Genomic DNA, 23573 nt, shown 5'->3' on the forward strand with positions numbered 1-23573 from the left:
CACTTTCCTTGTACCAGAGCTGTGTTTATAATGCTTTTCATGAATTATTTCATCCAGTGCCCATAACAGCCCTGAAAATCATGTAGTCATCCTTCTCTTTCCAGTAGGGAGAGGGAGACACCTTTACATATGGAGATTCATTCCTCTTGTAAAGTTTTCTTACAAAAGGGTAATTTCGGCTCAGTTTTCAGAGCCTCATGTGTGTCTACGTTTCTCAAAAATAACAACTTAAAATAATCAGTATGCCAAAGGGAGATATTTTATTCCTCTTCATTTATAATCTCCACTCGAACAAGTATGAGGTGATATCTCATTGTGGCTTTGATTTACATTACCTTGTTAGTGATACTAAGAATCTTTTCATATACCTTCAGGCCATTTGTATGTCATCTTTGCAGGCATGTATATTCAAGTTCTTTGCCCATTTTTAAATCAGCTTATTTTATTTTTTGCTGCTGAGTTATAGGGCTTCCCTTGTCGCTCAGCTGGTAAAGAATCTGCCTGCAATGTGGGACACCTGGGTTCGATCCCTGGGCTGGGAAGATCCCCTGGAGAAGGGAAAGGCTGCCCACTCTAGTATTCTGGCCTAGAGAATTCCATGGACTATATAGTCCATGGGGTCGCAAAGAGTTGAGTTGTAGGAGTTCTTTATACATTTTGGAAAGTAACCTCTTACGAGATAGATGGTTTTCTCCCATCTTTTTTCCCCTGTTGATATACAGCCCCAATTGTCTATTTTTGCTTTTTTTGCCTGTGCTTTTGGTGTTGTACCTGAGAAATAATTGTCCAGACCAATTATTGGCTTTCCCCTATGCTTATATAGTTTCTGGTCTTACATTTAAGTCTTTATTATGAGTTGATCTTCGAGTATGGTATAAGATAGGGTTTCAGTTTCATTCTTTTGCATGTAAATGCCCAGTATTCACAGCACCATTTGTTGAAGAGATAATCCTTTCCCCATTGTGTAGTCTTAATACCCATATCAAAGATTATTTGACTATATGTGCATGGGTCTATTTCTGGGCTCTCTGTTCTGTTCCATTGGTCTATATGTTTATCTTCATGTCAGTATTGTTTTGCCAGACTATTTCAACTACTATAGCTTTGTAATGTATTTTGAAATTAGGACATAGAAGGCCTTCAGTTTTTTCTTTTCCTTCTGAAGATTGTTTTGGAGTCCTTTGGGGTTCCATATGAATTTTAGGATTTTTTCTATTTGTCCAAAAATGTCATTGAGATTTTGATGGGGATTGCACTGAATTTGTAGCTCTCTTTGGGTGGTGTGGACATTGTAACAATATTAAGCCTTCTAATCCATGAACACAATCCAGGGTAACAGAATATGCCACCCCAAAATATGCCAGTTTGCCATAAGGATTATTTTAAGCTGAAAGCAATTGAAAAGGAGCAGATATAAGAAAAGTTCTCTGCTTTCCCTGCATTTGTCCAAAAGCAGGGCATAAATTTGTAAAAATGTGCCCCCTTTCCTCTCTACCAAAAAAGGCAGAAGTTAATCACCAGAGACAACTCTAGACCCTATCAACTCAGAGACAGCACCATTAGAGGAATCTATATAATAAATTAGCCCTTATCTTATAATAGCTTCCCTGTGTATTTTTTGTTGTTTAATGGCTAAATTGTGTCCAGCTCTTTTGCGACTTCATGGACTGTAACCCACCACAGTCCATGGAAAATCCATGGGATTTTCCAGGCAAGAATGGAGTGGGTTGCCATTTCCTTCTCCAGAGTATCTTCTCGACCCAAAGATAGAACCCACATCTCCTGCATTGGCAGGTGGGTTCTTTACCACTGAGCCACCAGGGAAGCCCTTCCTTATATATCTACCCTTACCATAATTTCCCACCCCTGGAAACTCAAAGTTCTTTTTCTTTGTCTTTTACTTCTTTATCAATTTATTGTTCTTTTGTTAATATCTATATAAATCCAAGTTCTAACCACCCCTTAGAATTACTCATCACTGAGTAATCCTATATATATGTGCAATGCATGCATTAGTAAACTTCTGATTGTTTTTCTCTTGCTACTCTATCCTCTGTCAGTCTAATTTGTAGGGCCCCAGCCAATGAACCTAAGGTGGGTATTTTGTAGGAAAGGGGACCCCTTCCAGGGCCCGAAACTGGGCTCTTGTTAACACTCGGAAATGAATTGTCCGAGGAGACACATCTGCTGACAAAGCAAGAGATTTTATTGGGAAAGGGCACCCGGGTGGAGAGGAGAAGGGTAAGGGAACCCAGGAGAACAGCTGTGCCACATGGCTTGCAGTCTCGGGTTTTATGGTGATGGGTTTAGTTTCTGGGTTGTCCTTAGCCAATTGTTCTGACTCAGAGTTCTTCCTGGTGGTACACGCCTTGTTCAGCCAAGATGGATGCCAGAGAGAAGGATTCTGGGAGGTGGGCGGACAGGTGGTGTCTCCTTTTGACCTTTCTCAAACTTTTCTGGTTGGTGGAGGCTTATTAGTTTCCTGTTCCTTACCAGGACCTCCTGTGATAAAACAACTCTTGCAAATGGTTACTATGGTGCCTGGCCAGGGTGGGCGGTTTCAATCAGTGTGCTTCCCCAACAGGTAGAGGAAAAAGTATATTTTTTTCTCCCTCACAATGGAATAGCTTTCCATTTATTTGTGCCTTTGTTGGTTTCTTTGAGGAGTGTTGTATAGTTTTCAGTGTATAAATTTTCACCTCCTTGGTTAAGTTTACTCCTAAGTATTTTATTCCTATTGATACCATTGTAAATGGAACTGTTTTCTTAACTCCCTTTTCAGATTTTCATTGTTAGTGTATATAAATGTCACTAACTTTTTATATATTGATTTTATATCCTACAACTTTGAATTCATTTGCTAGTGCATGTGTATGATCTTTAGGGTTTTCTATATGTAAGATGATGTCATCTGTGAATGGAGATAATTTTACTTCTTACTTTACAATTTGGATGCCTTTAATTTCTATTTCTTGCCTAACTGACCTAGCTAGGGCTGCCAGTATTATGTTGAATAGAAGTGGTGCGAGTGGACATTCTTGTCTTGTTCCTAATCTTAGAGGAAAAACTTCCAATTTTTCACTGTTGAGTGCATGAGTTATGGGATTTTCATATATGGTTCTCTTATGTTATAGTAATTTCCTTCAGTCTCTAGTTTGATCCCTGGGTTGGGAAGATCCCCTGGAGGGGGACATGGCAACCCACTTTGATATTCCTGCCTGGAGAATCCCACGGGCAAAGGAACCTGGCAGTCTACAGTCCATGGGTCGCAAAGAAGCAGACACGACTGAGCGACTAAGCACTAGCTTGTTAAGTGAATGGGAGACTTTGTGCTTTCTTATTTGCTTATTAAACTAATATAAATTTAATTTATATTACAAATTATAGCTTATAAATATTATATTTTACTTATAATTTATATAATTGAATTTCAAAATTTTTCCAAATGTTTCAAGTTCAGGGCAGATCATTTAGAACATTCTGAAAAATACAGGGACACAAAGGGAAAAATTACTTATCATACTATTCTTTAACTTTTCCTTTGCCTTAATTTTTTGTCTTCTTTGCACAGGTAACTTGGCCCAGACAAGAGCCAGGATAACAGCAGCCTCAAGATCTTTGCCTCCGCATTTCAGTTCTGGGAGACTCAAGGTGAGTCGTAGGTTTATACCCAAAGTACTGTGGACCACAAGACGTTCCCACCCTAGGGATCATCCTAGGTGGGCAGGATTAGTTTCCTTTATCTGACCCACTACCCAGGAAGTCTAGAATAGAGACTGAGGCATTTAGGAATTTGGGGTTAAGAGATTTGAAACATCATCATGGAATCCTTTACAATCCTGTGTCAGGGGAAAAATTTTTTTCCTCTACCCTCTTAAGTTCAGTGTTTGATGACTGAATTCAACTTGAACGGACAGATTAGCAAGAGAAAAAAAACATATTTTAATGATATACATACAGAGGTTCACCAAAATAGTGACTCTAAGGGCCCGTTAGATTTTGAGGTTTCTATACCATCTTAATAGGAGATGAAGAGAGGAAGAAGGACACTTCTGGGACAATCAGTGACTTTTGGGAAAAATAAATGGTCCTTAGGAAAATAAATGGAAAGTATAACAGTTTTATATGACACTATCTATTTCGGTAATTTCTTATCCCAGTGCTGACCTCTCATCTCTGGTGATAGGAATCAATCTTCTCTGATTGCAAAGCTCCCAGGGAGGGGATTTATGACAGTTGAATTATTTTTGGAGGCTTTGCTTTTAGGCAGATAAGGGGAGTTCATAAAAGCTTCTTCTTGCAACTGTTGTTACTTATATGTCTTCAGTTCAAAATAATCCTCATGCCACATGGCATATGCAGACCCCTTTACCTGATTCTCAGAAATACTACTTAAGTTTATAGAACAATGACACTTGAAAACAAAGTCCATCTGGGAAGATATAAGGGCTTCCCAGGTGATGCGAGTGGAAAAGAACCCACCTCCCAGTGCAGGAGATGTAAGAAAAGCAGGTTCAATCCCTGGGTTAGGAAGATCCCCTGCAGGAGGGCATGGCAACCCACTCCAGGATTCTTGCCTTGAGAATCCCATGGATAGAGAAGCCTGGTGGGCTTTGATCCATGGCGTTGCAGAGTCGAACACGACTAAAGCAACTTAGCACACGTGCACATCCACAGCCACAGGAAGAAGTGCACACATTCCACTTTTTCTTGAAGCTATCACCAATGTAGAGTAGGATAATGAAAGGAGTCAGCAGGGAAGAAAGAAACCAAGCCCCCTCCTATTACTCCACTTTGCTCTCTGAAAAATGAGTGATGCACTTATCCATGCAAAGAGGGTGTTAGACAAGTTGCTAAATGTCCGGTTGTAAAATATTTTTAACTGTTGCATTCTTCCTGCTAATGTTTAGCCCAAATCTCAAGGAATGGCTGCTTAATATTCATTGTGTACACTAGCAGCAAGAAATAATGATCTGAAAGTTGAGGGGATAATAAACAGGGGTCATGTCTCTCAATTTTCTTACCCTTTGTTTATACTGAATATTAAATGATTCATTTGATAAAGAATAATCAATACAACCACATATAATTCATGAATATTACCCCCAAATTGATACAGACATACATATCTATACTCACTTCCTCTGAGAATAAAAGACCTGCACATAGTAAGGATTCAGATCATCTTTGTTAGCAGTAATTCTTACATCCACATTGTTAGCACAATCCTATAGAATATTCCACTTTTCAACCATGTGCATTTGTGGCAGGATATTAGGGCTATTTAACATGAGTTATGTGGGACCCTAGGTCAGGTTTACAGAGGGGTTTCAGTGGTTCTGAGAGTAAATGTATGTACATATAATGAGACATTATATGTAAATGTTGTTTGTGTTCAATGCACTTGATCCTCATTATTCACAAAAGTTATGTTCTATGCGGCTTCTGTGAATGCTGAATCAGCAAATCTTGAAGCATTGCTCCTAGAAATACATGGTTAGGCTCCTGCGAGCCTCTGGTCACAATACTGTTGTCAACTGATTAATATATAACCTGTATTGTGTGTGTTTCTCTTTAAAAACATTATATTTAATGCAGGTGACCCTTGAAGAACACGGAGGTTAGGGACACCAACCCTCCATACAGTCAAAAATCCACTAATAACTTTACAGTGGGCTCTCTGTATCCACAGTCCTACAGATGCAGATTCAATAAGCCATAGATTGTGTGGTAGTGCTGTATTTACTATTGAAAAAAATCTGTATGTAAGTGGATCCATGTAGTTCAAACCTCTGTGGCTGAAGGGTCCACTGTAGATACTTCTTATAAATAATTAACTATATGCCGTATTTCTTTGTATAAACATTATTTCAAATACAGTATTTGTGTCATTGAACTCAAGGCCAGCAGCACTGTGACTCATGCCTGAGTGAAGCTAAACTAACACACAAATATGTTCCAACAGGCACATCAGAGCCTTCTTACTCTTAGGAACTCTCAGTAGGACTTCAGTCCTGTGATTAGGTGCTATTTTGAACAGTATAATCACCAGTCAAAAGCACAAAAAAAGGAAAAATTCTGGCACTTAAGTACACCTTGAAAAAGATACTTGTTTATGGTGTCAGAGCTGGAACAGGAAGACAGAGAGAGTGTCACTTTGTTCAACCTCAGCTGGGAGCATGCACATCCGGGTATCAGTTTCTACCACTCTGCATGTCTGTCAGTGACCATGAAAGCATGTGAGCATTGATTGATTTAGAGATTAAAAGTACATTTCAGCAAGTAGGCAAATTCACCAATATAGATCCACAAATGATGAGGATCAACCATATGTGTGGTTTTTTTTTTTTTTTTTTTTTTTGAGTCATTGGCTTCCACCAGACTCCTTCTCCAATACTTTGGCCACCTGATGTGAAGAACTGACTCATTGTAAAAGACCCTGATGCTGGGAAAGATGGAAGGCGAGAGAAGGGGATGACAGAGGATGAGATGGTTGGATGGCATCACTGACTCAATGGACATGAGTTTGAATAAACTCCAGGAGTTGGTGATGGACAGGGAGGCCTGGTGTGCTGCAGTCATTGGGGTCGCAAAGAGTCGGACATGACTGAGCCACTGAACTGATTAACTGAGACTCCTTCTAAAAAGGATCATGACCAAAAAAAAAAAAAAAAAAAATGAGAGTCTCCTGTGTACTATTCGATGTCAGCCCGTATTCCCCTCCTTTGCTCAGTTTGATGTTTTGACCTCTGGATTCTGCTAGGACCTATTCCTCTGCCTTCCACACTCCCTATCCACACATTGTTATCTCCTTCCCTGTACTGCCTGTGTGAGAAGTGTGCCCTCCAGTGTGTGGCGTGTATTTACATCACTACAATATATATATATAGGTGAGATGAAAATGACTAGAGATTTATTTTCCCTTGGAGAGAAGATGAGTTGAAAATTCTAATTAAGGCATCAGAAAATATGAGGGTAACAACAGCAATAAAAAGCTCCACCAATTCCTCTCTGCCTTATCCAAGAAAAAGTAGAAGAGGTGGCCCTGCCGGAAGCTAGCCTCCACCACATTCAGCACCCCCACCCTGGGCTGGTGTCCGCACCAGCCTTGCTTCCTCATTCAGCGCCATGGAGACTTTTGAGGGGAGTGATGCTGCAGGGGCTTTTTCCTTAAGAGATGGATGCGTCACTTGATAGCAATGAAAATTCTTCACCAAAGGCTTTGTCAGGAGGCTAAGTATAAACACTTCGGAGGTTTGGAGATGCAAATCGTAGGTACTTACTGAGACCAAAGGAAAAAATTCCTCCAGTTTTTCATTTATTACTGAGATGTAGATGGTTTTCGAGGCTTTTTGGAAGCTATATCTTTATCCTAGAGTAAATTTAGTTGACAGATGAGGCAAATCTATCTAATAATACCGTGCTTTCAGACTGATTTTTATAACTTATAACAAATCACATATAAAGGCATTATATTATGTTTAAGGAGTAGGTTTTGGAATCAGAACTGGGTTCAGACTTAGGCGTGGCCAGTTACTGGCTGCAAGACTCTGGAAAATTTACCTAAAATCTTTGAGCGTTAACTTCCTTATATGTAGAATAGTAGTAACAATGATGTTTACCTCATAGTGGCCTTTTGAGAATTCATTGATATAATGTAGGCAAAGTGTTTAGTATAATGATTTCACATTGGAAACAATAAATGTTTTATTACTCATGTTTTGATAACCATCTAAAATTCCATGTGTGTAGTCCATATGTATACGGAAGCTTGCTCATTTCCTATGGGCCTGGAGTCTGTACCACAAACTGTAAAGCTTATTCATGACTATTTTGAAGGCTAACTAGCACCACTCACAAGGAATCAGGCAGGACATTTGTCATGTGGACTTTCTTGACAAAGCAAGCTTGATTAGCTCCAGTTGGCTTATATGGTTATATCAATTGATGGTGTAGAAGAAGGGTATACTGGGTTAGACAGACGATATTTTTATCCAGAATATTGGTTATACTGATCATTTTGAAACTGGTTTCATTGGAAGTATTTTCTCTGCCAATAAATAAAAATATTTCCTTGCTATGTTGCATGGGAGCTAGTACTCACCTTGCTGCTAAGTCACTTCAATCGTGTCCGACTCTGTGCGACCCCATAGACGGCAGTCCACCAGGCTCCCTTGTCCCTGGGATTCTCCAGGCAAGAACACTGGAGTGGGTTGCCATTTCCTTCTCCAATGCATGAGAGTAAAAAGTGAAAGTGAAGTCGCTCAGTCGTGTCCGACTCTGTGTGACCCCATAGACAGCAGCCTACCAGGCTGCCCTGTCTCTGGGATTCTCCAGGCAAGAACACTGGAGTGGGTTGCCATTTCCTTCTCCAATGCATAAAAGTGAAAAGTGAAAGTGAAGTTGCTCAGTACTCACCTTATTCCGTGAAATAAAAACCCAGCATCCTTAATATTGATTATTGTTGTTCAGTTGCTAAGTCATGTCCGACTCTTTGCAACCCCATGCATTACTAAACTAAAACCGAATCAAACATGGTAATAAAGGAAGGGGAACTGACTGACCTTTTCTGTGTGTGCGAATGTGCAAGACAGTGGTTTTTAAATAACACAGACTTTGGAAAGTTAATAAGTCAAAGTCCACATAGCTATTAAGCACAGGAGCCAGAATTTGAACCAAGTGTGTCCAATTCCAAGCCCTGGGCCCTATAGCACAAACCCCCTGAGCCTTGGAAGCTCTCCCAACCTTTCTTCTCCTATCTGAGGTAAAAATTTATAAGAATCTACAGAAAAGACTTTGTTGTTGTTGTTGTTGTGAAATCCCTGCCTTTGGAAAGAACAGTTTGCTAGATGATGGCTTCAATAGAATCTACTTTCTGGATCATTTCTAAGAAACTTTATTTTTTAAATTAAAACCATTGCTTGGGGGCTTCCTGGGTAGCTCAGATGGTAAAGAATCAACCTGCCATGCAGGATACTTAGTTTCTATTCCTGGGTGGATGAGATCCCCTGGAGAAGGGAATGGCAACCCATTCCAGTATTCTTGCCTGGAGAATCCTATGGACAGAGGAGCCTGGTGGGCTACAGTCCATGGGGTCCGAAAGAGTTGACGTGACTGAACGACTAACACTTAGCTTTAACTATTAACGAAATCAGTTCAGAAAGACAAGCTCTTAATTTAGACAATAACCTTTGCATTTCTTTTGGCTTTGAGTTTTTTGCTGTTCTGTAGAGTTCATGGTCGGAGAAGGCAATGGCACCCCACTCCAGTACTCTTACTTGGAAAATCCCATGGACGGAGGAGCCTGGTAGGCTGCAGTCCATGGGGTTGCTAGGAGTCAGACATGACTGAGCGACTTCATTTTCACTTTTCACTGTCATGCATTGGAGAAGGAAATGGCAACCCACTCCAGTGTTCTTGCCTGGAGAATCCCAGGGACGGGGGAGCCTGGTAGGCTGCCGTCTATGGGATCGCACAGAGTTGGACACGACTGAAGTGACTTAGCAGCAGCAGCAGAGTTCATGGTGGGCTTCCCTGGTGACTCGGCAGTAAAGAAACTGCCTGCAATGCAGGAGCCGCTGGAGATGCAGGTTCTATCCCTCAGGAAGATCCCCTGGAGGGAAGGCATGGAACCCACTCCAGTGTTCTTGCCTGGAAAATCCCATGGACAGAGGAGCCAGTCCATAGGGTCACAAAGTTGGACGGAACTTAGCACAGCACAGCACAGAGTTCGTGGCAGGCCCAATGCAGACAAAGTCCTCCTACTTTAAAAGTTCAAGAGAGGCAACTTCTGGTATGTCCCTTGTCCGAAGTGCAAGTCCCTCTTTTAGATCCATTCCATGTACAGGGGAACTTCATAACTATGCAAATACTCTTTGCCAATCCAAGAGACCCTTGACCAACCCAAGACCTTTCCAAATTCTAAAATCAGAAGGAACCGCAATCGTATGTTATTTGTTCTTTAAAATATAGTACTAGATATGTAGGTGGTGAACTATAGACATGCATTAACATTTCCAAGTTATATGTAGGAGAATAGGTTTTTACTACCCAAGAGTTACTCTGTATGTGAGTAAAAGAGCAGAACTTGAAGTCATGCTGGGTGATTACTAAAACTGAATCAAACATGGCAATAAAGGAAAGGGAACTGACTGACCTCATGTGTGTGTGTGCGCACAGCAGTGGTTTTTAAATAACAGGCTTTGGGAAGTTAATAATACTTCCAGCCCTGTATCTTGGATTGCAAACTGGTGCTTCATTCTATATTTTTCCAACTTGCTACAGGGAATGGGTACTGATCTTGAAAACAGTATATATCACACTTTTAAAGTTATATCTTAGCAGAATTAATATACATCAAAGATTTTCCTAATCACTAAACTGTTAAAATTCTCAAATGCCAAGGGTCTGCTGTATGTTCTGAAGAAGGGTAACAGGTAAATTCTACTAATAAGAGAAATATGGATGAGTTTCCCAGATGCCCTTTCACAGTGGATTAGAGCCTGGGGGGCTGGCACTAGCCGGCTAATTTGAATAAAAAGGGAGGGAAATGAAGGAGGAAAGGCAGAGTTCAAAGCAAGCTGTGGTTCTTCAGGGAGGATCTCTGAATAAAAAGAAATAGTGCAAAAATTCTCAAAAGTTGTGTGTGTGTATGAAAGTCAGGTGGGGAGAAAGAAAATAAGGAGAAAGAATGTTTAGGAAAACTGTCAGAATTTACAGTTTGGCCAAAGGCAGACCGTAGCCAAGATCCTCCTTGCTTCAGTCCAAATTAGCTTTCCCCAAATCTCACCAATGCTGAGCTGTGTCCTCCTAGTGAGGGTGAGATAGGGAAGGAAGCTTCCGTGTGGTCCCTGCAGGTAGCGCCATCGGACCTATGCAGGTGGGGTGGGTATGTTGTGTTTTTTCTTTTCTATGTGAGAGCAACCTTCCTTTTCAACACAGAGCTGTCATTTCCTCCTTTCTCATTAAAAAAACAAAAACAGCTACAGGCAGTTATACTGTTGCTCAGCTACATCCAGATGAAACGATGGCTCTGGGAACAGATCCAGTCTGCAGCCTAGAAAAAGAAAGCTGCACTGCCCCCCGCTCATGGCACTTTGCTCAGAGACACCCTCAGATTCCTGCTCACTATTTAGGTTGCTTTTCTAGTTTGAAAACTTAGTTCCTTGTTTATTCCCCTTCTTAAACATACCTGTTTTCTTTATACAAGCCAGTTGAAGCGTTTTCTTCAGTTTTGCAAACAGTTTCCTAAATGCCCCTCGAATAAGTCTCGTTATTCAGCCACCTCCCATGGCCCTGTCCCTTCTAAGTAGCCTCTTCTCACTGTTGTTGAACAAGGCTGCAGACATCCTCACCCTGCGGGGAGGTAGCTGCCCGGGCAGCAGTCCACTGAGTGGAACACGCGTGCTGACAGCAGCGTCTTCCAGTTCAAATGTTCCTGCTTCATACCCCTGCCACCTGTTCCGAGCAGATGGGAGGCTACCACGGAGGCTGGTGCTGAGACGCTGCTCATATGCTCTGCAAACCAAACAGCTCTGTGTGTGCAGAAGCAGGCATTTTATCACTGAGATAAAATGATGGAATACAGGGTGCCTGCAATTGTTTGCTACCGTGGTTTTCATTCATAAATTCTTCCAGTCAGCCCAGGTATTTGGGGCAGATGCTTGGGAACAGGTGTACTCTAAGCTCTGGTCCACAGTGAACACGTGGGAACTGTGGGCAGCAGGAGGGATGTTGCAGGGTCAGAGTCTGATAGCAGGAAGGCAGTTAGGATTTCACTAATTCTCTTGTGGTGCAACCTGGGCTTTGGGTCTGTGTTTTTGTAATTACAGTGCAAGTGAAAGCCGCTCAGTCTTGTCCAACTCTTTGCGACCCCATGGATGATACAGTCCATTGAATCCTCCAGGCCAAAATTCTCCAGGTTGGGAAGATCCCCTGCAGAAGGGAAAGGCTACCCACTCTAGTATTCTGGCCTAGAGAATTCCATGGACTGTATTGTCCATGGGGGTCGCAAAGAGTCAGACATGCCTGAGCGACTTTCACAGCTCAGACAGTAAAGTGTCTGAGCCTGCAATGTGGGAGACCCGGGTTTGATCCCTGGGTCGGGAAGATCCACTGGAGAAGGAAATGGCAACCCACTCCAGTATTCATGTCTGGAAAATTCCATGGACTGAGGAGCCTGGTAGGCTACAGTCCATGGGGTCACAAAGAGTTGGACACGACTGAGCAACTTCACTTTCACTTTGAAATTGCCCAGCTTCATATGTTATTACCCAGTTTTCTTTTTAAAAATAGCATGGTCTCATATGACATTATTGGAGAACTAAATAAGGGCCCAGTAGAATGTGGAGAAATACAGAAAGAACATGGTTGGGGTTTGTACTGAGACCATATAGTATATCACAGAGTGTGGTCATTGTCAAATAAGTAGAACGATGTAAATTCTGTTTTTCTTTAAGATGTCTTTAAATGAGTATGTACTATAGTATGTACTATTACATCATAAACATCAAGGCCCCTCAGGTATTTGATCAAATAGCCTTTCACATTTTGGGAAATGTCAGAAAATAAGCTGTCTCTATACCCAAACCACTGTCTCTGCTTATGTTCCAGGTGGACACTCTGGAGGTGATACGGCATCCGGAAGAAACCACCAACATGAAGGGGCAAACCATGGCTTCTTACTTTCGGGTAAGGAGTCTTCTTGATCTCTTCTCTGCCTGTTTTCAGAAAAGATGAGTCAGCCCTTCGCACAAGAGGCCTAGATACCACAGAGTCACTGAAACAAAAGCAAAGCTCAGAGTCAGTTAGGAAAGATGGAGGTGTAGGGAAAGGAGAATTATAACAGGGAACCCACCCTTGAGTACAGCGTGAGACCGCAAGTGTCTACAGAGGGCCCTCTGCCACTGGCACATAGTCCACTGAATGTGCTGATTCTGTTAGTGTTTCAGCTGCTTCTTGGCCTTAAAGCTACTGGAGTCAGCCACTTTCCCAGCATATTTACTGAGAAGTAAAGTAGTTAATAAAATTCCAGAAGGAGGCTTATCAAGTTCATGAGAAAATATGTCTTAGCTTCAACTTTATTTTCCTAGACTGAATTGACCCATTGCAAGAGCCATTTGCCTGAGCACAATTATTTCCCATCTCTGTTACCCCAATTCCTGATATTTTTACCTGGTGAATGACTCTTTTGAGTAAAAATGTTGTCTCCATAAGGACTCTGTCAAATGCGCATTAGAGAGGAAAGATAAGAGACTGTCACTTTGTACTGATTTGCACAGATTTGTTTCTTTTCAAATTACGAAGCACTGCGATTGGGAACCCATTAGAGATCACTGACCATGGGGAACTGAGGTCCAGGCAACTTCACGATGGAGATGCTGTTAGTCCAAAGACAGAACTACTGAAACCAGGGACAACAACATAGGGTTGTAAGGTGGGGTTGCCAAAGTAAGGGACTTGGCAGGGATAGTAAGTCAAGTGGATCATGAGCTGGAGTTGCCAGGCAGGCTGGAGGGTGGGCCTGGGAGCCAGCATCATGGAAAGAAGGTTCCACCCAAAGCTAGTGGGTTCAAGAAGGACCTAGAGCCAAGAAGTCTGACCTGTGCTTTAGAGGTAGACTAGAATGGGCCTCAGTGTATGGATTGTAGGGACCTAGAGGTCTTTGGGTCCAGCGTTCCATCGATGTAGTGATGCCTGCTACAGCTTCTCCAACAGGTAGGTTTTCAGCCCCTGTTTCATCACTTATGGTTGGACATTTCTAATTGCCATTTATTTCTTATCCTGATCCCCTTAGTGGTTTGATTATACTCTCCTAGTTTCTGCATGTATGGGATTTGAAGGCTCTAACTATAAGGTTATCCTCAAGATCCTAGAGTCCCTCTTTCAGCAGAAGAAGCCATTGGCATGCACTTTTCAGAAGTATATCCATAACAAACAATTGGGTGTCCTCAAAATACTAGTCCCCAAATGCTAAAAAAATGGCGCATTGCCAAGCTAGGTTAACACCATTTTGGATCAGTAGCAGGTAAAATTATGAAATAATGGGACTGATTTTATGTGTGGCTTGTAATTGCCCCAAAGACATGTCCAAAAGAAGAACTGCTGCTGTGAATGTCTGTGAGAAACAGAGAGCACCCCTAGTTTTCCATGTGCTCTTTCTGCTCTCTGCACAGCCATTTGGTGTATGTTAATTTATCTTCATTAGAATCTCCTTTTACCATCCAGTTTTCTTGTTTTCTTTGCCCTCTTTATTCTTCTCATTTTGCTTTAGACTTTCTGGTGATTGTTAGGTTAAGGAGGCAACTGACCCCTTCCCTGAAAGCTGGACCTGTGAAATTACAGATACAGTTGATGGAGCATCACCGTGAAATATCAGAGACAAGCTAGTTCTGGCAACAGAGTTATGGGATAATCTAAGCAAATTCTTAGATGGCTGAGTTTCTGCCAAGTGGGATATTGCTTGGCCCTAGGTAATGTTTAAAGAAAATCCACAGGCAGCTATAAGTACAGAACAATATAAGTCAGAACTTATATTGTTATTTCTTTTTGCTGAATTCTTGTTTAGCCTCAAAGGTTCCATGAGTTGTTTACAAGGTGACAAACTGCCTTGGAAGCCTGGGCCAGCCACTGTTGTAATTATCCAGTATGATTTTGGTAACCTCACTTCTTGTGCATTTTTTCCCCTGGTAGTATTCTCTGATGGATCTGCTCTCTAAAATGGTGGTGGGACAGCCCCACTTTGTACGCTGCATCAAGCCCAATGATGACCGAGAGGCCCTGAAGTTCTCCACAGACAAAGTGCGGGCCCAGCTCCGCTCCACGGGCATCCTAGAGACAGTCAGCATCCGCCAGCAGGGGTATTCTCACCGCATCCTCTTCGAGGAGTTTGTGAAAAGGTCAGGCTGGTATTTTGGGAAATACATTATATTAAACACAACTGTGCCAAAGCTATTCTGTCCCCTGGGATCATCCCCAGCCCTCTTGCCTCCAAACATGTGATTGGCTAGTTTGTTCTTTAGTCCTTAAGTTGTGTTCGACTCTTTTGGAACCCCGTGGACTCTGCCAGGCTCCTCTGTCCATGGGATTTCCCATGCGAGAATACTAGAGTGGGTTGCCATTTCCTAGTTCAGGAGATTTTCCCAACCCAGTGGTGGAGCCATCGTCTCCTGCATTGGCAGGTGGATTCTTTACCACTGAACCACGAGGGAAGACTTTCCAGCTGCCATTTACTTGCTTAAATGTTGTTTCTGTTGTACTCCAACTGAATTACAGTCGTCTGGAAGACAAATTAAGCTCCCTTCTGATCAGTTCAATTCAGTCACTCAGTTGTGTCCAACTCTTTGCCACCCCATGGACTGCAGCACGCCAGGCTTCCTTGTCCAACACCAACTCCTGGAGCTTGCTCAAACTCATGTCCATCAAGTCGGTGATGCCATCCAACCATCTCATCTTCTGTCATCCCCTTCTTCTCCTGCCTTCCATCTTTCCCAGCATCAGGGTCTTTTACAATGGTCAGTTCTTTGCATCAAATGGCCAAAGTATGGGAGCTTCTACTTCATCATCAGTCTTTCCAATGAATATTCAGGACTGATTTCCTTTAGGACTGACTGGTTTGATCTCCTTGCAGTCCAAGGGACTCCCAAGAGTCTTCTCCAATACCACAGTTCAAAAGCATCAATTCTTTGGCACTCAGCTTTCTTTTTTTTTTTGGCACTCAGCTTTCTTTATGGTCCAACTCTCACATCCATACATGACTCCTGGAAAAACCATAGCTTTGACTAGATGGACCTTTGTGGACAAAGTAATGTCTCTGCTTTTTAAGATGCTGTCTAGGTTTGTCATAGCTTTTCTCCCAAGGAGCAAGCGCCTTTTGATTTCATGGCTGCAGTCACCATCTGCAGTGATTTTGGAGCCCACAATTTTGATTTAAAGTCTGTCATTGTTTCCATTTTTTCCCCATCTATTTGCCATGAACTGATGGGACCAGATGCCATGATCTTAGTCTGAATGTTGAGCTTTACGCCAGTTCTTTCACTTTCCTCTTTCACTTTCATCAAGAGGACCTTCAGTTCCTCTTCACTTTCTGCCATAAGAGTGATGTCATCTATATATCTGAGGTTATTGATATTTCTCCTGGCAATCTTGATTCCATCTTGTGCTTCATCCAGCCTGGCATTTTCCATGATGTACTCTGCATATAAGTTAAATAAGCAGGGTGACAATACACAGCTTTGATGTACTCCTGTCCCAATTTGGAACCAGTCTGTTGTTCCATGTCCGGCTCTAACTGTTGCTTCTTGACCTGCATACAGATTTCTCAGGATGCTGGTAAAGTGGTCTGCCTGGCTGTTTGCGAGCTGGTGGACTGTAGTCTGCCAGGCTCTTCTGTCCATTGGATTTTCCAGGCAAGAATACTTTAGTTGGGTGCCATGCCCTCTTCCACAGGATCTTCCTGACCCAGGGATCGAATCTGGTTCACGTGCATTCCAGGCAAATTCTTTACTGTCTGAGCCACTAGGGAAGCCCCCCTTCTTATCACATCTGAAAAATAGAAATGTCTATAGGTATTTTTGTGTTATAGATAAACATATATATAATATGTGTTATATATAAACATATATATGAACCTTAGGTTTCAAAATCTCCAGATTTTTTTTTTTTTTTTGGCTGTAATGGAAGTATTCTTCCATGAATGGCTCAAGATTCTGGCAAATGTAAATGCACACAACACCCACTCCTTTGTCAGGATCTGGCACGATTTAATAGGATAGCTAACATCTACATAGCACCGAAAATGTCCCAAATGTGTAATCTCCTTTTGATCCATACAGCAGCCCCATAAGCTAGGCTTTATTATTATCCCCATTTTACAGATGAGGAAATTGAAGCACAGAAGGAAAGTAAGTGGTTTTACCAAAGTCCAATGCTAATAAATGATAGGACCAAAATTTGAACCCAAGGAGTCTGACTACAACAGCCACAGTTCTAATCTCTTCAGTCTACTCCATTCAATAAAAGTTTGTTGCAGAAATTGCTGTAGAGCTTCCTAAACCCAGAAACTGCCTTTACCTAAGAGTGAAATGTTGCTCTTTTCTGAACAGCTGCCGTAGGTATGTCTTACATATACATGTGATTATAGGTAGAATTTTCACAAAACTTTCTGTGAAGAAATAAGAATAACAACAGAGAATCTCTGAGAAGCATTATTATCTGAGAATATCCAGAGAGGAAAATTAAAATTATTATAAAATCTGCTGTACCCCACCAACCATCTTTAGTTTCTTTTCACCACCGTGCTGAAACTTCTGCCCAAGGTCATTTTTCCAACTTTTCCTCAGGGAAGAATGGATCCTAATACGGCAGGTCACTTCATTGGATCTTCCCAATGCCACTAAATTCCATGCAGATGAAAGAGCAAAAAGAGCTTTTGGCAATGAGAGCTGTTAAATTAAAAATAAGAATGAAATGGCTTTTTAAAAGGAAGTATCTTTGAGCCTCTTTTTTCATCTTAAATTTGGAGGTGGAACAAACAAAAAAAAAGATGATTTTAGCTCATGAATGTGACTAGTCAAGTATTTTTAGCTACCAAGAGTTGAATACATAAAAAATATTTAAGAAAACAGGTCAAATGCTAAACAGATTGGCACTTCTTTGTTCGTAATCAGAAAGCCAGTAGGCAAGTATGAACAGGAGTTTCAAAATGTCAGTAAATCTGAGGGTATCAGAGATTTCTGAGCCAGCAAGTTAATTGGTATTTTGATCCTTTTGAGCAACTTAACAACAAAATGGATGAGTTAGCAGTTTCCCCCCTTGATGTTATTCAACAAATAGGGGCACCTCTTATCTTCCTGTTCAGGAGTGCTGTTTTGTAAACTCTTAGCAGGAAATATGCAGACAAAACAATCAAAGGCAGGGCTTATCAGGTGGCAGTAAATAAAAGATAAAGACTTGTTTAGTGTTACTCTTTACCTTTTGTGTTTTCTGGCACTCGGGACTGAAATCCTGACTTGCACACACCTGAAAGGCAGTGTTTTGAGGATTATGTTGTCTGGTTCGAAAATGAGGAAGGACTTTCCCAAGTCACCCACGTCTGCAGACTTGGCCAAAGCTAAAATGTTTCCTTGCCTCCTCATCCTTGAATTTCCTGGCAAAATGACTTAGAAATGCCCTTCCAGTTTTCTACTCGTGGCACCTTCAAGAAAAGGGCTATTTTCAACACCCTCTCAAGAGTGGGGCCAGGTGGGTCAGAAGCATTCATCTATTCTCAGGCAGGCTTGAAGAAGGCTGCCTGACAGTACTGGGCAGGCAGCTGAGACCTCCTGGAAGTCCTACTGTTGAGCTATCACAGGAAAGATCTATGAATGCTTGTTGGCTTCATGGTCAGTGGACTCTGAAGCATGGTCCAGCAGAAGGTCTGCTCTGAGACACACGTGTATGATGCACATACTTGGATGTGTTCTGGCAAATGTCTAAAGGATAGTACAGCATATTCAGTTCAAAGTCTTATAGTTTGTTTACTAAACTATTGTAGAAAATAGTATAATTTAGTGATAACATTGAAGTTCTAGTCTCCTCTTACATAGAGTATTTGGCAAGTAACCTAATATTTCCATAGAGGATGTTTCATCATCTGCATGATAAGAAATCAGGAATACACAGAGTCCACATCCTAAAGATTTTCAGAGATTACATGTGGATTCCTGGGCCTTAGCCTTTAAGTTTTCCAGAAAGGCCCACCTCTCCTGGTTTAGCTCACAGGACGGAGAACTGCATCTCCCAGGACTCAGTTCATAATAATTGTTAAATCAGTGTCTGTTGAACAAAGTGAAACTTTTGCCATCTTCTCAGTCATTCAGTTCAGTTCAGGTTAGTCGCTCAGTCATGTCCGACTCTTTGCGACCCCATGAATCGCAGCACGCCAGGCCTCCCTGTCCATCACCAACTCCCGGAGTTCACTCAAACTCACGTCCATCAAGTCGGTGATGCCATTCAGCCATTTCATCCTCTGTCGTACCTGTCTCCTCCTGCCCCCAATCCCTCCCAGCATCAGAGTCTTTTCCAATGAGTTAACTCTTCGCATGAGGTGGCCAAAGTACTGGAGTTTCAGCTTTAGCATCATTCCTTCCAAAGAAATCCCAGAGCTGATCTCCTTCAGAATGGACAGGTTGGGCCTCCTTGCAGTCCAAGGGACTCTCAAGAGTCTTCTCCAACACCCCAGTTCAAAAGCATCAATTCTTCAGCGCTCAGCTTTCTTCACAGTCCAACTCTCACATCCATACATGACTAATGGAAAAACCATAGCCATGACTAGATGGACCTTTGTTGGCAAAGTAATGTCTCTGCTTTTGAATATGCTATCTAGTTTGGTCATAACTTTCCTTCCAAGGAGTAACCGTCTTTTAATTTCATGGCTGCAGTCACCATCTGCAGTGATTTTGGAGCCCCCAAAAATAAAGTCTGCCACTGTTTCCACTGTTTCCCCATCTATTTCCCATGAAGTGATGGGACCAGATGCCATGATCTTCGTTTTCTGAATGTTCAGTTTTAAGCCAACTTTTTCACTCTCCTCTTTCACTTTCACCAAGAGGCTTTTTAGTTCCTCTTTACTTTCTGCCATAAGGGTGGTGTCATCTGCATACCTGAGGTCATTGATATTTCTCCTGGCAGTCTTGATTCCAGCTTGTGCTTCTTCCAGCCCAGTGTTTCTCATGATGTACTCTGCATAGAAGTTAAATAAGCAGGGTGACAATATACAGCCTTGACGTACTCCTTTTCCTATTTGGAACCAGTCTGTTGTTCCATGTCCAGTTCTAACTGTTGCTTCCTGACCTGCATATAGGTTTCTCAAGAGGCAGGTCAGGTGGTCTTGTATTCCCATCTCTTTCAGAATTTTCCACAGTTTATTGTGATCCACACTGTCAAAGGTTTTGGCATGGTCAATAAAGCAGAAATAGATGTTTTTCTGGAACTCTCTTGCTTTTTCCATGATCCAGCGGATGTTGGCAATTTGATCTCTGGCTCCTCTACCTTTTCTAAAACCAGCTTGAACATCTGGAAGTTCATGGTTCACATATTGCTGAAGCCTGGCTTGGAGAATTTTGAGCATTACTTTACTGGCATGTGAAATGAGTGCAATTGTGCGGTAGTTTGAGCATTCTCTTTCATTAGCAACTTCCAATTTTCTCATGATTGCATGAGAAACCCATGGTGCCCTGGTATCTTCTCCTTCTTCGTTCTATTCCTCTATTTCCTGTCCTTCAGAAAGCTAGGTGTAACCTCTATCTTCTCATTCTCTTCAAACAGTCCATCAAAAGTCCTGTCAACTTTACCAGCTAAGGTTTATCAAAAAGATTCCTTTGGGAATTTCCTGATCCCTTCTCCCAAGGCTTTATTAATCTCCCATCCTTTCTCCCAAGGTCTTTTAATAATAATAGCAACAGCTTGAGATATAATTCATATATGATAAAATCACCTTTTAAAGTGCACAATTCTATGGTTTTAGTATATTCATGAGTTGTGCAACTCACTGCTATCTAATCTGAGCATCTTTTCATATGCTTACTGATCATTTATAATATTTCGTCCAAAGAAATGTTTATTCAGATCCTTTACCCATTTAATTGTTGATTTTTATATATTCTGGATACTAGCCCTTATCAGATATACTATTTTCAGTTTTCTTTTTCTTTGGAATTGTCTTTTCAATTCTTGATGGTATCTTTTCAAGCATTAATATTTTTACATTTTGATGAAGCCCAATTTTTCTGTTTTCTTTTGTTAGTCATGCTTTTGGTGTTATATCTAAGAAATTATTGCTTAATTCAAGGTCATGAAGCTATATTCCTATGCTTTCTTCTAAGAATTTTATGGTTTTAGGCCTTATATTTAGATCAATAGTGCATTTTGAATTATCTTTATGTATGATGTGAGGTACATATAGGTTCAACTACATTCATTTCTATTATATACGGATACCAAGCTTTCCTAGCATTGTTTGTTGAAAAGACTATTCTTTCTCCTGTTAAATTGTCTTGGCATTCTTGTTAAAAATCAGTTGACCATAAACTGGTCATAAATTATTTCTGAATTCTCAATTCTAGTCCATTGATCAAAATCTATTTCAAACCTCTAGAGGCTCTTTTGTCTACTCTTTTGACTTAGCTTCCTAAATGGACTTCCTGCCTTTTCTCTTCTCCAAAGAGCCACCAGAATACAATTTAACTAAAACTCTTATCCAATCATGTTGCTCCCTTACTTAAAATCCTTAGTTGAAATGACCATTCAAACCTCACTGGATGAGCCTCAGCCCCTTGGCCTGATAAGGGGAAATCTCCCTGATCTGAACCCCAGCCACCTTTCCAATCTCTTCTCTTGTCTTCCCACCTCTCAGCTCATACTTCCGCAAAATCCAGACTACTTAGAGTTTCATAAAAACCCCACGTTGTTCCATACTCCTATGCTTTTGGTCATGTTATGTTCATGTTATGTTGCCTGAATGCCCCTTTTCCAAGTACTTGGTCAATTAACTTAAACAGGCTAGTTCAGTTCAGTTCAGTTCAGTCGCTCAGTCATGTCCAACTCTTTGTGACCCCATGGGCTGCAGCATGCCAGGCCTCCCTGTCCATCACCAAATCCTGGAGTTTACTCAGATTCATATCCACTGAGTTAGTGATGCCATCTAACCATCTCAGCCTCTGTCATCACCTTCTCCTCCCACCTTCAATCTTTCCCAGCATTAAGGTCTTTTCAAATGAGTCAGTTCTTCGCATCAGGCGGCCAAAGGATTGTAGTTTCAGCTTCAACACCAGTCCTTCCAATGAATATTCAAGACTGATTTCCTTTAGGATGGACTGGTTGGATCTCCTTGCTGTCCAAGGGACTCTCAAGATTCTCAAGTCTTCTCAACACCAACTTCAAAAGTATCAATTCTTCAGCGCTCAGCTTTCTTCACAGTCAAACTCTCACATCCATACATGACCACTGGAAAAACCATAGCCTTGACTAGACGGACCTTTGTTGGCAAAGTAATGTCTATGCTTTTTTAATATGCTGTCTAGGTTGGTCATAACTTTTCTTCCAAGGAGCAAGCGTCTTTTAATTTCATGGCTGCAGTCACCATCTTCAGTGATTCTGGAGCCCCCAGAAATAAAATCTGTCACTGTTTCCACTGTTTCCCCATCTATTTGCCATAAAGTGATGGGGCCAGATGCCATGATCTTAGTTTTCTGAATGTTGAGTTTTAGGCCAACTTTTTCCCTCTCCACTTCACTTTCATCAAGAGGCTGTGCAGTTCCTCTTCACTTTCTGCCATAAGGATTGTGTCATCTGCATATCTGAGGTTATTGATATTTCTCCTGGCAATCTTGATTCCAGCTTGTGCTTCATCCAGCGCAGCATTTCGCATGATGTACTCTGCATATAAGTTAAATAAGCAGGGTGACAATATATAGCCTTGACATACTCCTTTCCTGATTTGGAACCAATCTGTTTTTCCATGTCCGGTTCTAACTATTGCTTCTTGACCTGCATACGGATTTCTCCGGAGGCAGGAGGCAGATAAGGTGGTCTGGTATTCCCATCTCTTTAGGAGTTTTCCAAAGTTTGTTGTGATCCACACACTCAAAGGTTTGGCGTAGTCAATAAAGCAGAAGTAGATGTTTTTCTGGAACTCTCTTGCTTTTTCGATGATCCAACAGATGTTGGAAATTTGATCTCTGCTTCCTTTGGCCTTTTCTAAATCCAGCTTGACTATCTGGAAGTTCACGGTTCACGTACTGTTGAAGCCTGGCTTGGAGAATTTTGAGCATTACTTTACTAGCGTGTGAGATGAATGCAATTGTGCAATAGTTTGAGCATTCTTTGGCATTGCGTTTCTTTGGGATTGGAATGAAAACTGACATTTTCCAGTCCTGTGGCTGCTGCTGAGTTCTCCGTATTTGCTAGTATATTGAGTGCAGCACTTTCACAGCATCATCTTTTAGGATTTGAAATAGCTCAACTGGAATTCCATCACCTCCACTAGCTGTGTTCATAGTGATGCTTCCTAAGGCCCACTTGATTTCATCCTCCAAGATGTCTGGCTCTAGGTGAGTGATCACACCATCATGATTATCTGGGTCATTAAGATCTTTTTTGTATAGTTCTGTATATTCTTGCCACCTCTTCTTAATATCTTCTGCTTCTGTTGCTGCTGCTGCTAAGTCGCTTCAGTCGTGTCCGACTCTGCATGACCCCATAGATGGCAGCCCACCAGGCTCTGCTGTCCCTGGGATTCTCCAGGCAAGAACACTGGAGTGGGTTGCCATTTCCTTCTCCAACGCATGAAAGTGAAAAGTGAAAGTGAAGTTGCTCAGTCGTGTCTGATTCTTTAGCAATGCCATGGACTGCAGCCCATCAGGCTCCTCCATCCATGGGATTTTCCAGGCAAGAGTACTGGAGTGGGGTGCCATTGCCTTCTCCTCTGCTTCTGTTAGGTCCATACAATTTCTGTCCTTTATTGTGCTCATCTTTGCATGAAATATTCCCTTGGTATCTTATTTTTCTTGAAGAGATCACTAGTCCTTCCCATTTTA

General features: G+C 41.6%; 1 protein-coding gene across 4 annotated transcripts in view; it reads left to right on the forward strand.

The window, feature by feature from the left end:
* The window catches only part of MYO3B (myosin IIIB), a 519880-nt gene that overhangs the window by 325540 nt on the left and 170767 nt on the right, over nt 1–23573 (forward strand). For all 4 annotated transcript variants that reach the window (XR_015147500.1, XR_015147505.1, XM_086357182.1 and 1 more), the window contains exons 23-25: nt 3572–3651; nt 12613–12690; nt 14692–14897. Coding sequence is in view for 2 of the 4 variants with exons in the window: in XM_086357182.1 (XP_086213308.1) it covers nt 3572–3651; nt 12613–12690; nt 14692–14897 (364 nt within the window). In the remaining 2 variants the exon portion in view is untranslated. The remainder of the gene's footprint in view (nt 1–3571; nt 3652–12612; nt 12691–14691; nt 14898–23573) is intronic.

The sequence above is a fragment of the Bos grunniens genome, chromosome 2 (assembly GCF_055505025.1).
Source record: "Bos grunniens cultivar Pamir isolate PY7600 chromosome 2, Bosgru_T2T1.0, whole genome shotgun sequence".
NCBI lineage: Eukaryota > Metazoa > Chordata > Mammalia > Artiodactyla > Bovidae > Bos > Bos grunniens.